Genomic DNA, 15,671 nt, shown 5'->3' on the forward strand with positions numbered 1-15,671 from the left:
TTAATTAAAGAGAATCATATTTTATGAAGCAATTCTCAGGAAGTAAGTGCAGCACTGACCCTCCAGCCCCACCCCAGACAAACAATGTCAAATTAACTAACACATTTAAATTAGGGCATAGACCAGACCAGTCTGGGCTAGGAGCAACATCACCCTACTAGCAACCCGCCTTAGCAACCCATAAGTAGGCCTGTAGTGTTGGCAAGGTTACTAGAGCAGAACTGGGCCTTGTACAATGCTGATAACACACACACTGGTTTCTGTGGGTAGAATATGTGCCCTGTCACTGTGGAAGGATGAGTTTTTTCATGGTGCAACATGCAGACCCTAGACCTGATGAGCACAACGTGTGACACTCCTGTGTTTCCTTGATATAATTCATGGCCAGTTCAGCCAATGAGGACCCTGTTTGAATTCTGGAGCACCACACGTATTCGTTCCCAGGTCACGGGCCAATAGAGAGAGGGCAGGAGCTTGAGGCTGCATCAGGATCTCTGACAAACTCAGGCCCTAGCCTGGAGCACACTGTGCTACACTGGACTGGACTGGACTGTTCAATGCATACCTTTTGACCAAACCGAAAATCTGATAAATCAAAGCAGATTGGGACAATACGGTAAATCAAAAAGAGGAGCAAGTCAGCAAAGTAAAACAAATTGAACTCGACTGCTCTAAACAGGAATTGATGGATCAGAAAAGGCAGGACAGCGCAAAGCAGAGTGCAGGACTATACAGCAAACCAAAGGGAGACAGCTCAAAACAAGCACGACAGTCGTTGTAAATGTACTTAACTTCCTCGGGTAACCAAATCCCTGCACCAGATTTTACACAAAAGACACTTCCAAGAAATTAGAGTAGTTACAGTGTACGTGTGGCGTGCATTGTGTGTGAGTGTTTGCAAAGCCAGACATCTGCCTATGTGAGATGATCGGACCACTTGAGGCGATGCTTAAGATCGCAGCTTAGTGAGGGCTACAGGAAGATGAGGATCATTGCCTGAATAATGCTCGCATTGTGTGTTAAATGTACATTCACAAGAAAGTGTGTATGTATTTTTCAGAAATAGCAGGAAATGAAAAAACAAGCAAAGGAGAGCATCATAGAAATCATGCTACAGTGGGCTGTTGATGTGCACATGCAACACACACACACACACACACACACACACACACACACACACACACACACACACACACACACACACACACACACACACACACACACACACACACACACACACACACACACACACACACACACACACACACACACACACACACGTACGTCATGTTCCCTCTGCATGAAACACACACTTTCAATATTAGAAAGTAGACAAACAAACACACTTCTGTCCTGACTGGTTTCAGGCTATCAGTGATGTGAAGCTGTGGGGAGAACATGCGAGGCTCCACAAACCGATGACTTTAAGATTAGGTGATCAACTTGATATCAACACTCATAGCCTTTTCAAGCCAAACCAGTCCAGCCTAGATCAGCATTGACAGCAGACACGTCACCACCATGCTGCCCCTCAGCACACTTCCAAAGTGATCTTTTTAAATGTGTCACCTCCCATTGATTAAGGTCAGGACTGAGCGGAGGGGAGCATAGCAGATCTCTGACCAGTACTTTAGGGAAAGTGAAGGACAATATGATATATTACCCAGCAGGCACCAGGTGGTGGCGGTGCAGAGGACACCATGGCAACGCCATGAAAATGCCATGGCAACACCATAGCAACTGTGGCCCCACTTGCTCGCTGGTGGTGTGGTACAGCCCAGACTTGCTACAGTGGTGTGGTCGTCAGATACACACTTCAGTCACATCAGTAATAGTAACATTGTTCAATAATTATTTCATCAATCAATTAATTGATCATCATCATCAACAATCAGTCAAAAGGAGCAAGAACACAGTATCTACTGGTCTCTGTTTTTTGCTAAGTGAGAGACAGACAGGAATGAGCCGATTTAAAAAAGAAGGTGATCAAAGGAAAAAAGCAAAGGTCAATGGATGAGTTAATTAACAAAGAGATGTGATCACCATGTGATACAACTTTTAAAAGAGGAAATGTGGAGAATGTTCAGCGCTTGTTAATGAAAACCAGGAGAAATAACTGCAGAGGAGAGCAGCAGAGAGCAGGAGAGACAGCAGACTGTGTGAAGAGAAACAGACTGATATGTGAACGCAGGGAATGTCAAAAAACGTAATGTTAGGTAGTACCAGAGGAGTGACAGACTGATAGCTATAGTAGATACAGATGAATAGAGAGTTTAGACTTTTACTTGTCTTTTTTGTCACAGGCACTAATGTCTTCACAGTCATATAGGAGGAATCAAAATTCAAAAATGATTTCAGTGTTTAGAATTGCTACAAAGCTAAAACATTTAAAACTATTTCATCTAACACTTCCTCCAAATATACCAAACTTAACTAATATATATATATACCTGTATGTATATATATGTATATATTTATTTGTACATATATATTTCTGTATAGATAAATGATAAAATTCAAATGATAATTGAATACAATAAAATATCTCAGTTAAATCACAGTATAACATGGTACATTCTCAAAAACATAGTATATTTTAATATATTATTTTTTCTCAGCATAAAATAAAATTGATAAAACAAAATAAGCCAGAGGGTTTTTAAGAGTCACTTCTGTTCATGCAGTCACAGACTTAAGTATTAGCGCCTCAATAGAAATCAGTGATGCTCAATGACATACCAGGTTTAAGCCCTGTTGATTGGTTGGAAATAACTGTGTTCTACTACACAGGAAGCAGTCGAACCGTTGCCGTGGTTTCTACTGTTTGGGGTGCAGAGTAGCGCGAGCTCACTATCTCACTGAAAAGTTGGCTGTCCTGGGTCCTAAGCATTTGCTACAATTGAACTACACAACCCTCCCACCACAACTCTTTGAGATATCATTCAGCTGAACATGCAATGATTCTGGGGCTTCTTCAAAAGATGGGAAATGGCAAACGCATTTCTCTAAAAACAAAGACAGATTGTTTTACAAAATTGCCCCGCGCAGTCTTAGAAAAAAGCAATCCATGTGCAGATAAAAGGTACAGTCTGGCCTCATTGAAAGGCAAAGGAGTTAAAAAGGGGACGTGAGAAGGTCGACTAACCCTTCGATCTGTGACGACATGCACAAACACAACGCACAGCCCCTCACATAGCAGATCAATCCCTCCCCCATCCTTCTAGCCATTATCAACAGCATCCAAAAAGCTACAAAGTCTAAAAGTAGGTGTTCTTTTGCTACATCATGTCAAAGCTACATTCAACTACAATAGAAGAAGAGCTGGGCTGTGGCTGGTCTTAGTGTGAGAGATGAGCTGGATATGCTGACTTTATGAAAATAAAAAATAAAAAGTGTATGCACTGCAATAGTGGCACAGTTTACACAGTAGATGGCTTTTGGCACAGCTCACTGACGACACAACGCTACAAATCCCGACCCTCCCTTGAACATGTAGCATTTCAGATTGGTCAGCTGGAGCCAGGCGCTGTGGACTAATTTATTACAATCACATCTGACCAAACCAGATGAAATCTAACAACGGAATATATTCAGCAACTGAGTCTGATTGAAATAATGTATCTCGTGTTTTTTTTTTTTTAAAGAGATAAAACAACTATAATCTCTGAGATGCAAAAGATGTGCCATTGCAACCCTGTCACATTGAAGGTGGGAATATTGCTCAAACGGTCATCTGATAATCTTGATAACAGTAGTTATCACTGACTGCATTCGGTGAAGTCTCAGCCACTGCAGGTGCACCTCAAAACATTCACAGTATATCATTCCATCTTATTTGCCAAAAGGAAATAGTCAAAGTGGATAATTTCCTGTGTGAGTACTTTGTTACTTTAACCTTGGTTACAGTGATTTTTATAGTCCATAATAGCAACATGAGTTAACATTAAGTGAATAGTAATATCAGCAAAGTATTTCACCTGGAGATTGTGCATTTGCAAGTGCAGCACGCATGTCTGAAAAATACAATGAGGAATTGTGCTTCATATAATCCATCATCTACAAACTCTGCCAAGGTACAATATAGTAGAGAAATACAATCATACACTAAGAGGGCTTTTACAATACACCATAGTTGAGTTCAATTCCCATCAGTTCCTCTGAATAAATCCTGACTGGCCACTTTCATAAAAGTAATAAAGTTCATAGCTGCATACCCTTTAATCTGTATCATGGAGCGACAATTATTAAACTCACCAGAAGCCTCTTGCACAACTACTTCAAAAGCTTATTTGAATATTATGCAGCCATCTAGTGCCAATTACAGATACTGCACCAATCATCCCCGAGATCCACTTACATGAGGGTGAATTATGCGTAGTTCACATGTGGAAATAAAAGATGGGATTTTATCTATGAAAACAAATCATTTGAAAACCAATCTTGCTTAAAAGCTCTTGAGTGGAAATTTGGCACTGCTGTTGAATCATTCCCACTTCCAACACTAGCCACATCCAGTCTCCTCTTTATTAAAACACTAACACAGTCAGAGAAATATATTGATAGAATAAAAAAGAGGGGTTGGGGAGAAAAGTCTGAATAAAAAAGAAAAGAAAAGACGGACATAAAAGAAAATCTGCTACATGTCTTTTTTGTTCTTATTGTAATTTCTCTTTTTAAAGTTCAGTTTGTTGTTCAAATACTTTGATACTCAACTGTGTTCAAGTTCTGGTTGGACCAGAGGTGACATGACAAGCTCCAGCAGGGCAGAGGAGAAGTGGTTCCTGTTAAATCTGATTGGTTAAAAGGGTTTCTAGTAAAACATGACATCACGTCGATGGTCCTGGGGTAGAGCTAGATGGGTCTGATGATGTCATGAGGTCAAAGGGCAGATAGGTAGCACTGTCGTCACTGCCCAGTGAAAGGTGATCGGGCAGACAGTGCATGAGAGAGGTGACTGCATTGCTTTTCATATCAACTGATTTACAAAAGGGAAGAAGAGGGAGTAGTCTCTCCGACACCAAGAAGCAGTCCACCGGTCCAGTTCAAAAGCCAACAGCCAATGAGGATAGGGAGCCAGACTCTAGAGACCAAACACTGGCATCTTTTGGGAGCAGGTGGGTCAATCCTCATCCCACCAAAGTCTGTTCTCAAAGCCAGAGGGAGGGAGACGTTTTGAGCATATCATCTGTGTGTGTGTGTGTGTGTGTGTGTGTGTGTGTGTGTGTGTGTGTGTGTGTGTGTGTGTGTGTGTGTGTGTGTGTGTGTGTGTGTGTGTGTGTGTGTGTGTGTGTGTGTGTGTGTGTGTGTGTGTGTGTGTGTGTTTGTGTGTGCATGCATGTGTGTGTGTGCAAAAATGACATCATTACTCACAGGTTGGAGACTACTGTTATCCACAGTTGTGACTTGGGGAGGGGAGGAGAACCGAAGATGACATCACAAAGCTCATTTCTGAGCAGAGGAGAAGTTCTGGGGCTGCTGTCCCCTGTGATGCAGCCTCACCTTCACTCTCGTTGTCGTGGGAACCATCCAAACGGAGGTAGCTCACCCTGGTGTGGCGTCTCACTGTCGCCCTCACTAGAACGTGTACGATGGAGCGGGTGGCAGCAGTGTTGCTCTCACACAGTGTAGTGTTAGCAATAGAACTACTGTCCATATCAGTTCCCGTGGTGATGGTTGCTAATTGATTACCGATGGTCACCAAAGCAGCCATATCTGTGGTGTCATCCCTGGCTCCGGCTGCCACGGCACCACGGTTCTCAATAGCAGTGTTGCTCGCTCTCATGTCTCCCTCTCTCTTCTCCCCCTGTCATACCTCGCTCTCCAGGCTGGAGAAGTGGGCCGACCCTCGACGTGAGCACAGGCTCTTGGCTTTGAGTGGCAGGTGGGGAGAGTAGAACCTCCGTGGCTGTGGTACAGAGCGCAGTCTCTGGTACTGGAGTTTGGCACTGGCTGAAGCCTGAGCCTGGCCTGCCATCCCTACCCCTGCTGGTGGTGAGACGGAGGAGGTGGAGGGCGGTGGTGGGATGGGCATCGGGAGGGAGGTGGGAGACATGGACGGCTGCTGGGGTGGTGACGGCGAGGGCTGAGGTGGATGGTCTGCGGGCTGTGTGCTGAGGCTGAGGTTAGACTGGCTGCCTGATTTGGCCTGACTGGAATCTGGTTTGGGGGGCAGCGGCTTGGGACGAGACCCCCCGCTGAAGCTGTGGCAGTGGGGGAGAAGCTCCTCCTGGCTATGGGAAAGCGTCGTGGTTCCTCTCTTGGAGTGGGAGGTGTGTGAGCGGCTGTGGGGATGCGGGTAAGGATGGGGTTGGGGATAAAGGCTACAGGAACACATGGTTGCCCGTACTGCTTCCTCCCCTCTTTCCCTTGTTCGCCCCTTGCTCTTCCCTCCTCCGCTCTTCCACTTTTTCTCTCCCTTCACAGGAATCTTGTCCATAGACCAGTATCGTCTAGGTGGAGGGAAGGCTGCTGGGGGTGGAGGCCATTGCGAACCTAACCCTCCACTCCCCCCTCCAGATCCCCACCCGATACCTGGCCCTGATCCCCAGAAGTCAGCACCGATCCAGCCCTCAGCCCGAGTTCCTAATAAGGAATCATCTCGACTGTTGATACTGCCCCCTTTCTCTCTGGAGGGGTAGGTACCAAAGAACCAACCGCCTCCGCCTATGCCTCCTATTCCAGTCGTGCTCCCTCCTGCACCACCCTCCCAGTATCTTTCAAAACGGCCAAACTCTCCTGATGAGCCCTCATCTGAGTAACTGTCCTCTGCCCTGGCCCTGTCCCTTTCTGACTCAGAGACTACCCCCCTACCTGCCCTCCTTCCCCTCTCCTCCACCCGCTCCCTCAATCTATCCCTCTCTTCCTCTTCCTCCTCCTCATCATCATCGTCATCTTCAGAGTCCCACTCATGGAAGGACAGCCCTTCTCTTGTCACAGCTTTCTCTTTTTCATAATGCATTAATAAAGGACGCCTCTCTCCAAGTCTACCACTATCATCTCTATCCATCCCCCCGCTTCTTCGCCGCTTGGAGGATGGAAGGAGTGGGTGGAGGGATGTCGGAGGAGTATTAGAGTCATCTCCTCTTCCATTCACCCAAAATTTGACTGATGCAGGCAGCTTGTTCAGGTTAGGGTAGCGCTTACTGGGGGTGCGATGTCTAGAATGAGAGTGTGAGGATTTGGGACGCCTCTCCCTGCTTCTGCTGCTGTCCTCCTCTTCCCTGTCATTGCCCTCCTCTCCTCCTTCTCTTCTGCCTCTCTCCCTCTCTCCTTCCCAAGAATCTATCCCCTTCTCCCCAAATGTACTCCGATACTGGGTAGAAAAGGAAGAGTAGTCTTGGATTCCTCCTTCCCTCTCTCCGTCTGCCTCTCCTTCCCTTTCTGGCTCAATATCTCCCTCTTCCGGCTCAGAACGTTTTCCCCCAGTTGATTTCTTCCTTTTCTTTGTCTTCAATGCCTTCTTCTTCTTCTTTTTCACCTTTCTGCGCTTCCTTTCTCTCTCTCGCTCTCTTTCCCGTTCTTCCCTCTTTTTCCTCTTTTTGTTCTTTTTCTTTTTCTTCTTCTCTTTCTCCTTCTCTTTCCTCCTCTTCTTTTCCCTTTTTAGCCTCTCAGCATCTCCACCCACTCCACTCCTCTCTCTCTCACTCCAGCTTGCCCACCACTCTTGGAGCTGAGACAGTTGGCTCCCCCCTCTTTCCCTCTCTCGTTCCCTTTCTCTGTCACCCCAGGATGTGCGTGGTTTCCTGGGGGGTATGGGGGGTGGCAGGCGGCTGTGGCTGAGGGAACGAGGCCGGATGATGGAGCGATCTCTGTCTCTTCCCCTACCAAGGAGGAGGCTTGACTCTTCTGTCAGCTCCTCATCGTCATCATCATCCTCTCCATCTATCCCGCCAGTCCTGTCTCGTGTGCTCCTGGAGGAGCTGTAAGAGTAGGTGGGAGAGGTGGAGCGAGAGGATGAAGCAGATGAGGACGTGGATGTGGATGAGGTGGTCGACGAAGAGGATGAGGACGTATAGTGCAAGGACGCAGAGGCAGAAGGAGGGGTGTAGGAGGGACTGAGGGGCACTGGTACAGGAAGTGAGAGTGGTGGAGAGAGGGGGCGTGCCCTCCTCCCTCCTCCCTCCCTCACGCCATCTTGTGCTCCTCCCCTCCGCCCCAGGGGCAGAATGTTCTCGTAAAGAGGCCCTCCAGGCTCTTTGGGCTTCTTGGGCCTGCGCTTCCTCCAGAAGGATGAGGGGAGAGGGGGAGAGGGGTGTGGCAGCGGGGGTGTAGGAGGCAGAGGGGCCTGACTCTTAGGAGGCAGTCTGGGAGTGCCCAGAGGTTTAACAGCCCCTTTCCCCTGACCTCCGCTGCCACCTCCCACCACCCTCTTCCCCACCCCATGGTCCATGCCCTTCTCTGAGTAGAAGGCCACACTGGCTGGAGGTGGCTGGGGGTGGCCCCTGGGCATAGTCTTGGGGGTCTGGGACCCTGCTTGCTGCTCCATGCAGGGCCCCAGACCCTCAGGGTCAATGGGACCATAGTATCTCTTATAGCCATCTAGTCCCCCACCCCCTCCAGCAGTTGAAGCCCAGTTCGGTGGGACTTTCTGTGCAAAGGGTCCCATGTCAGTGATGGCCCCCCTTACAGCCATTGGATTGGTGGCTGTAGCAGATTTGGGCAGCCTCCAGCGATCCACCACAGCCAGTCTGCGGTCTGGCCGGGGCAGGAAGGTGGAACAAGGGAGGGGCGCACCAGCAATGGGGGTGTTGGAGGGACCCAGTGCTGTCCCAGAATGCACTATGGTGGGAGGAGAGCCCGGTAGAGGTGTTTTGTAGACGGGCTGCGGTTGCTGCTGTTGTGGTTGTTGCTGCTGTTGCGCCATGGCGATGGCTGGGTTGGTCATACTCGTGACAACATGTGGCTGGGACGGGACTGTCACCATCGCAGTGTGGTGGTGAGTGGGCAAAGACTTAGGTCCACCTGGTGCTGTTTCATCCTCAAAGCTACAGCAGCTATACATGCCCTGAGACAAAGAGGGAACAAACACAAAACACAATCACTTTATGGCAAAAATGTAATCAGAGTGTACAAATGAAACGATTAAGAATAAACAGTCTTGTCTGAAATTCATATTGCCTTAAAGGTTGTGCAAGAATATGCTAGAGCACATGAAAGGACATACATGTTTATGTATCTGACTGCAGATGTATTACTTTTTTTGTAGAAAAGACAGTATTGTACTGTATATACATGAGAGATAGAGAGAGGGAGGGAGAAAGAGCAGAGTGGACAGGAAATAATAAAACAGCAATCCAAACTAACTTCCAGTTTTCAAAAGAAATGCAAGATTGCTGTTTTCAGATAAACATCTGTTACTATTTATAGTACAGTTGTACACTGTGTGGTTACTAAAATTGCATACATAAATGCATAAATTACAACCACATTGTAGAAAAGGGATAAATTGTCGGTGAAGCTACAATAATCACATGCATATGATGTGGGTTGTTTCTGTCAAGGTCACTGTCAAAGGAACAGGATATCCAGAATGTGAGCGGAATTGAATTTCAATTAATCTCCCCAATTGACTGAGTGGAATTGAATTGACCCCAGACCTCACACTTTCTAACTCCTCACACTCAGTAACAGATAAGGGCAGACACAGGCAGGAACACGTGTATGTTCATTTGGCAACATGCACAACATTCTAGTCATAAACATGTTGCTGGGTTTAGTGTGGCAAACAAAGAGGGGTTTTAGAGTTAAACATTAGCAGAGGACATGTCTGCAGAACAGTAAGGCATTTAGTGTGCTAGAAAAACACTACACACACAGACATAAACACTTACCCTGCTGATTGCCAAGAGGAAGTCCAGTTTGCCAGAACTAGTGGCCATGCAGTGGCGCAGTTTCCAGTAGATTAAGTGTTCCCAGGCAAACACCAGCAGACTGAGGCCCATAGCCACCAGCAGCATGTAGAAGACCCCAGCCATGTTGTCAATGTCCAGTTTACTGCTCATCACCTCAATTTTGTCATTATGGCAGATACCTGACAGCCAGAGGCGCTCCAGCATCTCAATCTCATCTGGGGAAGGGAACGGGTAGAGGGTGGATGGGAGGGGATGATGAGGATGAAGGATGGGGAAAAAAAAGAGAAGTGAGAGTGGGAAAATGGATGAGGTCGAAAGGAGTAAAAGTAGAAAAAGATAAAGGAAAAGAGAGAATACGGGAAAGAAATAGAAGAGGATTGGTGTGCATGATGAAAAAAGTAAAGTAAGACAGAAAAAGATGATGAGAGGCGGGATCATGTTGGGTAGGAGAAGAATGAAGGTGGGGAGGTTATTATTAGGTTATTTCAAGGTTGTTTGGACAGACGGACAGACAGATAAAGACAAAAGATAATACATAGTGACAAGGGACACACAGGGAGACAATATACAGCTGATAATAAACACTGAAGTACAGGTCTACAGTCTTGCTTGTTGTTTTCCCATTATCCAAGGTGACTCCTCAAGGTCAGAGGTCAATAATACAAAGCACTATGTCCAAAGTAACAAAGAGAAAGGAGACTGAGACAGAGAGGGAAAGAGAGAGTCCAAAACAATGAAGTAGCACCGAGAAGTAAAATGGCATCGACAACCTAATCTCAACATTGTAACCTAGAGTAAATAAGGAGAGGAGGAGAAACAGAGACTGGGAGCCACAGTGAGATGGTTGGATAGGGTGAGCAACCATGGAAAAGAGGGGGGAGAGGTAATGAGAGAGTTGGGAAGAATGCCTAATAAAGAGAGAGAGTGAGCAGCATTCTTTCTCTGTCCACGAACGTGTCAGGGGAAATGAGACAGACAGAGACAGTTAGAGGGTGCTGGAGGAAGAGAAACAGAGATGGAGGACGAGAGGCTCAGATTGTGTCATTATGACAAACAGGAGAACACTCCTCAGCTTGAAGAGGATGAGAGGAGAGAAAAAGAGGGGAAAATTGTCAAGAGAGAGAGAGAGAGAGAACTGATAGAGAGGGACAGAGACATAGGCAGAGAGAGAAAAGATCATAATCATTTAATTGTGCTGAAGGGATGGTCAGAATCTCCATCAAGGTGGTAAGCTCTTGGGGATTCAAGATTCCCATCTATTAACCTACCAAGAACCAGGCAGGACTGCTTTACCCTCAACTCTGCCTTTTACTTTATGATCTAACTGGCCTCATGGATCTGAGCCTCCTTGCTAAACCTATGATTGTCTGCAGGGGTTGCTGGTGTAACCATAGTGATGGACAGCCTCAAGATGCAGTGCATGATTCATGTTGGAATTAAAGAGGCGTACTCTCCAACAGTACTCATAATGAGAGCTTTCCTTTACACTAAAAGCAACAGGACGAGCAGCACTGCAATAACCAGGTCTGACGGTTGCATTTACAGCACATTACAGTCTGTGAACTATTTCAAATCAAGAAGCCAGAGCAGGTTTTAAAAGCTGACAAGTCACACATCTACTTGCAACACTACATTGCTCTGCACAAACTTAAGCTTTTGCCTTTTCACTTGTGCCATCATTAGCTCTGCTTACGTAGCTCAGATGAAGCCGATTCATTCATCTGTGTGATCAGGCTAATGTGTCTCCTGTAGAACATCATTAACCAATCAGCCGTGGCCTCCAGCTACAGCAACAGATGGACACGGTGCTACTGCAGCCCACTGGCAGACTCAGGTAACAACTCCTTGTTTCAGGCTTTCTCACATAAACATACATTTCAAGACACAAAGGTCTGTTTTTAACTCCAGACCCAGTGAAGAGGATTTATCTGTGTTGATGACCTCAGGGGGAAACTGTGTGCCCAAACAGGAGCCTGATCTGAAAACAGCAAGTGTCTTAGCGAAGGGTACAAATAAAAAGGTATGTCTGTCCGCCACTTCACAAGTCTCAGCCGAATTCTTTCTCAGAGCTCAAAGACTCATCTCCTGGCTTTGCTGCAATTTGATCCCAAGTGATTCATCTTGTGCGTCTTCGTCTCCCTCTTTCAAATCTGACTCTCTTCTCACTGTGCCTGTATACCCCCCTCCCCACCCCCTCCTTAGACCTTTGTGATGGCAGTTGTCTCTGCCTCTCAGTCACAGCCAGCTCAGGCCTGCCAAATCTGACAGGTGTGTCAAATCCACACTCCACCTATGTCGTTCCTGGCAGGTCAGGTCAGGTAGAGCTGGCAACGCTGCAAACACCAACTGGCATGCACCACAAAGACATCATTTAATAAACCGTTTCTGTGTCTTTGTGTGTGTGTGTGTGTGTGTGTGTGTGTGTGTGTGTGTGTGTGTGTGTGTGTGTGTGTGTGTGTGTGTGTGTGTGTGTGTGTGTGTGTGTGTGTGTGTGTGTGTGTGTGTGTGTTGGTGGGCGGGCACCGCATGTATACGTAAATGTGCCCGCGTGCACGTTTGCATTTCGCAGTGTGCCAGATGTGGCATGATGCCAGACATGTCCAGAGACACTGAGCTCCACAGTTGTTAAGCAGTAAACCATGACCCGTACAATCCCACCCTTTTATCGCTACATGACAAACCTCTCTGCATTCACTGCAAGATCTCTGGAAAAAAAAAAAAAAAACATCCTGCCGGCCAAGAGCTGAAAACCCAGCTTCTCACATTTTTTAATATCTACTTACTGAATAATATATTCTTGAAATCAAAATCATGATACTATGCAAAAAATAGAAGTGAACCTGATAAGAGGGAGAAGGGAAATCTTGCTACTCAGCAGTTTTGCCTTTATCAGGAAACAAGTTGTAGAGAGATCAATGGAGCATCTCTTAAAGCTGTGGTATGCATCACCAGAGGCAGCAACAAGGAGAACAATACGCTCATGGAGTTAAGAGAGCAGCGGTGAACAGCTCTAGTGCTCTGCTATCCTCTAATTCCATTGTAAAATGATAGGAGTCAACACGGCATGCTACAATAATGATGTAACACCGTGACATGACTTAGCCCAGCTGAAGGTGTGATGCCGAGTCCTTGAGCCGCAGGGCGATTGTTGAGATGCAGCCTTTGAGGGCACGCTGAATGTGAAACCCCCCGCACTTCTCACCACATCCAAACAAACTAATCCTCTTCCTTAGTAATCCACTCCAATAATGCCTGCCTACAACTAGAACCCTCAGCATTCAGCACCACCCTGGTACGAGATCCGTCCAGTGTGCGCAGCTGACGTTAAAGGTTTTTTGCTACACCGAACAAAAGCAAGGACAAGGGCATCTACCAAGAATTAAAAGACACAACAAACATAGCATGTCAAGGCTGTCTGGGCTCTCTGTTATTCCTGCACACACACACACACACACACACACACACACACACACACACACACACACACACACACACACGCACACGCACACACACACGCACTGCACACACGCACACACACGCACGCACGCACACACGCACACACGCACACACAAACACGCATATCCTTTTCCAGGTCCAGCTATTCAGCTCCAGACGCCAGTCTTATTTAATAGATCTTGGCACCAAATTGGCATTATCAGTGTGTAAGCAGCTAAAGTGTCTGCGTGCCAGAAACAGCTAAAGGGCTTTGTCCGCCACGCCATAAGCAAAGCTGATTTAAAACATGAGGAAAAGCCAAACAAGCAGCATCCGATTGAGACAATAAATGTGTGTGGCGGACTGTGTAAAATGACAATCAAGCATTAGTGTACTGACAACTATTGCTAAAAACAGATTCACTCCATCACAGAAGCAACCGTAGTCTCATGGATTAATCCTACACAAGAGTGTGCAGTAGACAAACCGCACGCTAATAATGCTCTCATAGCTATCAATTATTTAATTATTCGATCTGCTCTTTATTTTGCTTCGGTGCACTCTCTCCCCTTCGCATGTTCAGGGTATTTTCCGGTGTTTCTGTTTGGTGATTGTTTTTCCTCACTCTCTGTGTCAGTCTCAGCTAATCTGTAAATGAGCGTAAATATGTCACCACAGAAGTTTTTTTTACAACACTGACTCACACAAGTAAAGCCTTTTTTCTTTTACCAATCCAAGCCGGAAAAATAGAGAAGCGAGAGGAAGTCAGATAGGTTTGTAGGAGTGAGCAGATTAAGAGAGTGGGGGGTACATATTCACAGCCACAATCAAGTGATTTTTGCTATGAAACAAATTATATTTTTTGAGCTCCCACCTCCCCTTTTCTTTCTCCTCCTCTCTTATAGCCAATAAAGAGACTTACAAACCTTTTCAACAGCACCATCAGACCTCTCCTACACACCATTATTCCCTCTGTCACAATCAAAACCTCTTACAACCATCTCTCTCTCCCCACTTTATATTCCCCCATCCACTCTTCAACATCCTCTCATTCATCTACCCCCTGTGTCCTCCATCCACCCCCCTCCCTCGTGCCACTCTGTTACTAGTTTCTTTGTGCCATCATTTTACCCATAACCTTCCCTTTGCCCCTCCATTGCCCTAATTATTTTCCTCTGTGCCGTGTCCCCCCCGCCCAATAGTTCTCACCATCTCCCACCAGCTGCAGCAGGGCCAGGTCAAGAGGACGTTTCCAGCGTGAGTTTTTGTGCAGGGCGATACCGTAGCCTGTGGTGGCAAAAACCTTCCCCGAGCCTATGGTCATCACCTTGGAAAGAAGGACAGTGTGCAGATATTGAAAAACTTACCGAGGGGCAAACACATGTTTAATCCACAAAGTACAAGCAAAAGCACCTGTTTGGGGTTTAGTCCTTACCTTACAACCTTCGTCCTTCCTGGCCATATAGTTCAATACTGCAGCATCATAAATAAAAGCATCCAGTTTCCTGTAAAGGGATGAAGGGAGAATTCATTCATCATTTAATGGGAGAGAAGGAGCAAAGGGATGGAGAGACTGGCGGAGGGGGGGGGGGCACAAAGGTGTATCTCTGCAGTATACCTGGGAAGAGAGTCAGGGTGCAAAAATATACGGCAGACAGGCAGAGCAAGTGATGGAGAGGGCATAAAAAGTTAAATCATAACAAGAAAAGGGAGGAAGGGTGGAATAGTAAAGCAGGTTTGGCAGAAAGAGTGAAAACACAAGGAGAATAAAATAAGACAGAGATCAGGGAAAGATGTGTGAGTAAGAGGTAGAAGGAAGGTGGTGGAGGAGGCGGAGGGGGCGAAGAGGATGGGGATTTATACAGTGCGAAGAGCGCAGTGACAGGGAGAGAGAGAGAGAGAGAGAGAGAGAGAGAGAGAGAGAGAGAGAGAGAGAGAGAGAGAGTAAGAGGGGGGAAAGATTTACACACTTCAGGGGGGAAAAGACATGGGATAGAACCAGAGAGTGATGAGGATTATAAAGTTTAAATACAGACACACCGAGGAAGCATACTGGGAGGTAAAAGAATGGACCAAAAAAGAGAAGGAGAAAGAAAAGAAATGGTAACATAAGAGGGCAGCTGAGCAGCAAGAAGAAGAGAAAAATAAGTACTAAAGAACAGGAAAAAAAACTGCAGGAGAAAAGCACGAGTTTCTTATTTTTGTGAATGTTAACACTGAGTTATAATTGTGGTGTCGAGGCAATGGGGGGGGACGCTGACAGAGGCTTAGGATAAAGTAAACTGGGATTATCCAACATATGACGGGTGATAGAGATTCTACTAGAAACTGAAGAGGGAAATGCTGCTTGCACTGTGTGGGCGGGTGGAGATAGAGACGAAGGTG

The 15,671-nt window shown here is 46.3% G+C and overlaps 1 protein-coding gene across 3 annotated transcripts in view; it reads right to left on the minus strand.

The window, feature by feature from the left end:
* Nucleotides 1-2,571: 2,571 nt before the first annotated feature.
* The window catches only part of LOC138619367 (glutamate receptor ionotropic, NMDA 2D), a 51,446-nt gene continuing 38,346 nt past the window's right edge, over nt 2,572-15,671 (minus strand). For all 3 annotated transcript variants that reach the window (XM_069695768.1, XM_069695766.1, XM_069695767.1), the window contains exons 13-16: nt 14,722-14,791; nt 14,496-14,613; nt 9,831-10,066; nt 2,572-9,004 (exon numbers count right to left, since the gene is read on the minus strand). In XM_069695768.1, the coding sequence (XP_069551869.1) occupies nt 5,807-9,004; nt 9,831-10,066; nt 14,496-14,613; nt 14,722-14,791 (3,622 nt within the window). In that variant the 3' untranslated portion in view covers nt 2,572-5,806. The remainder of the gene's footprint in view (nt 9,005-9,830; nt 10,067-14,495; nt 14,614-14,721; nt 14,792-15,671) is intronic.

Source organism: Brachyistius frenatus, unplaced genomic scaffold (assembly GCF_029030835.1).
Source record: "Brachyistius frenatus isolate BFR_SWC_R1_liver_20210118 unplaced genomic scaffold, ASM2903083v1 Contig_20, whole genome shotgun sequence".
Taxonomy (NCBI): Eukaryota; Metazoa; Chordata; class Actinopteri; family Embiotocidae; genus Brachyistius; species Brachyistius frenatus.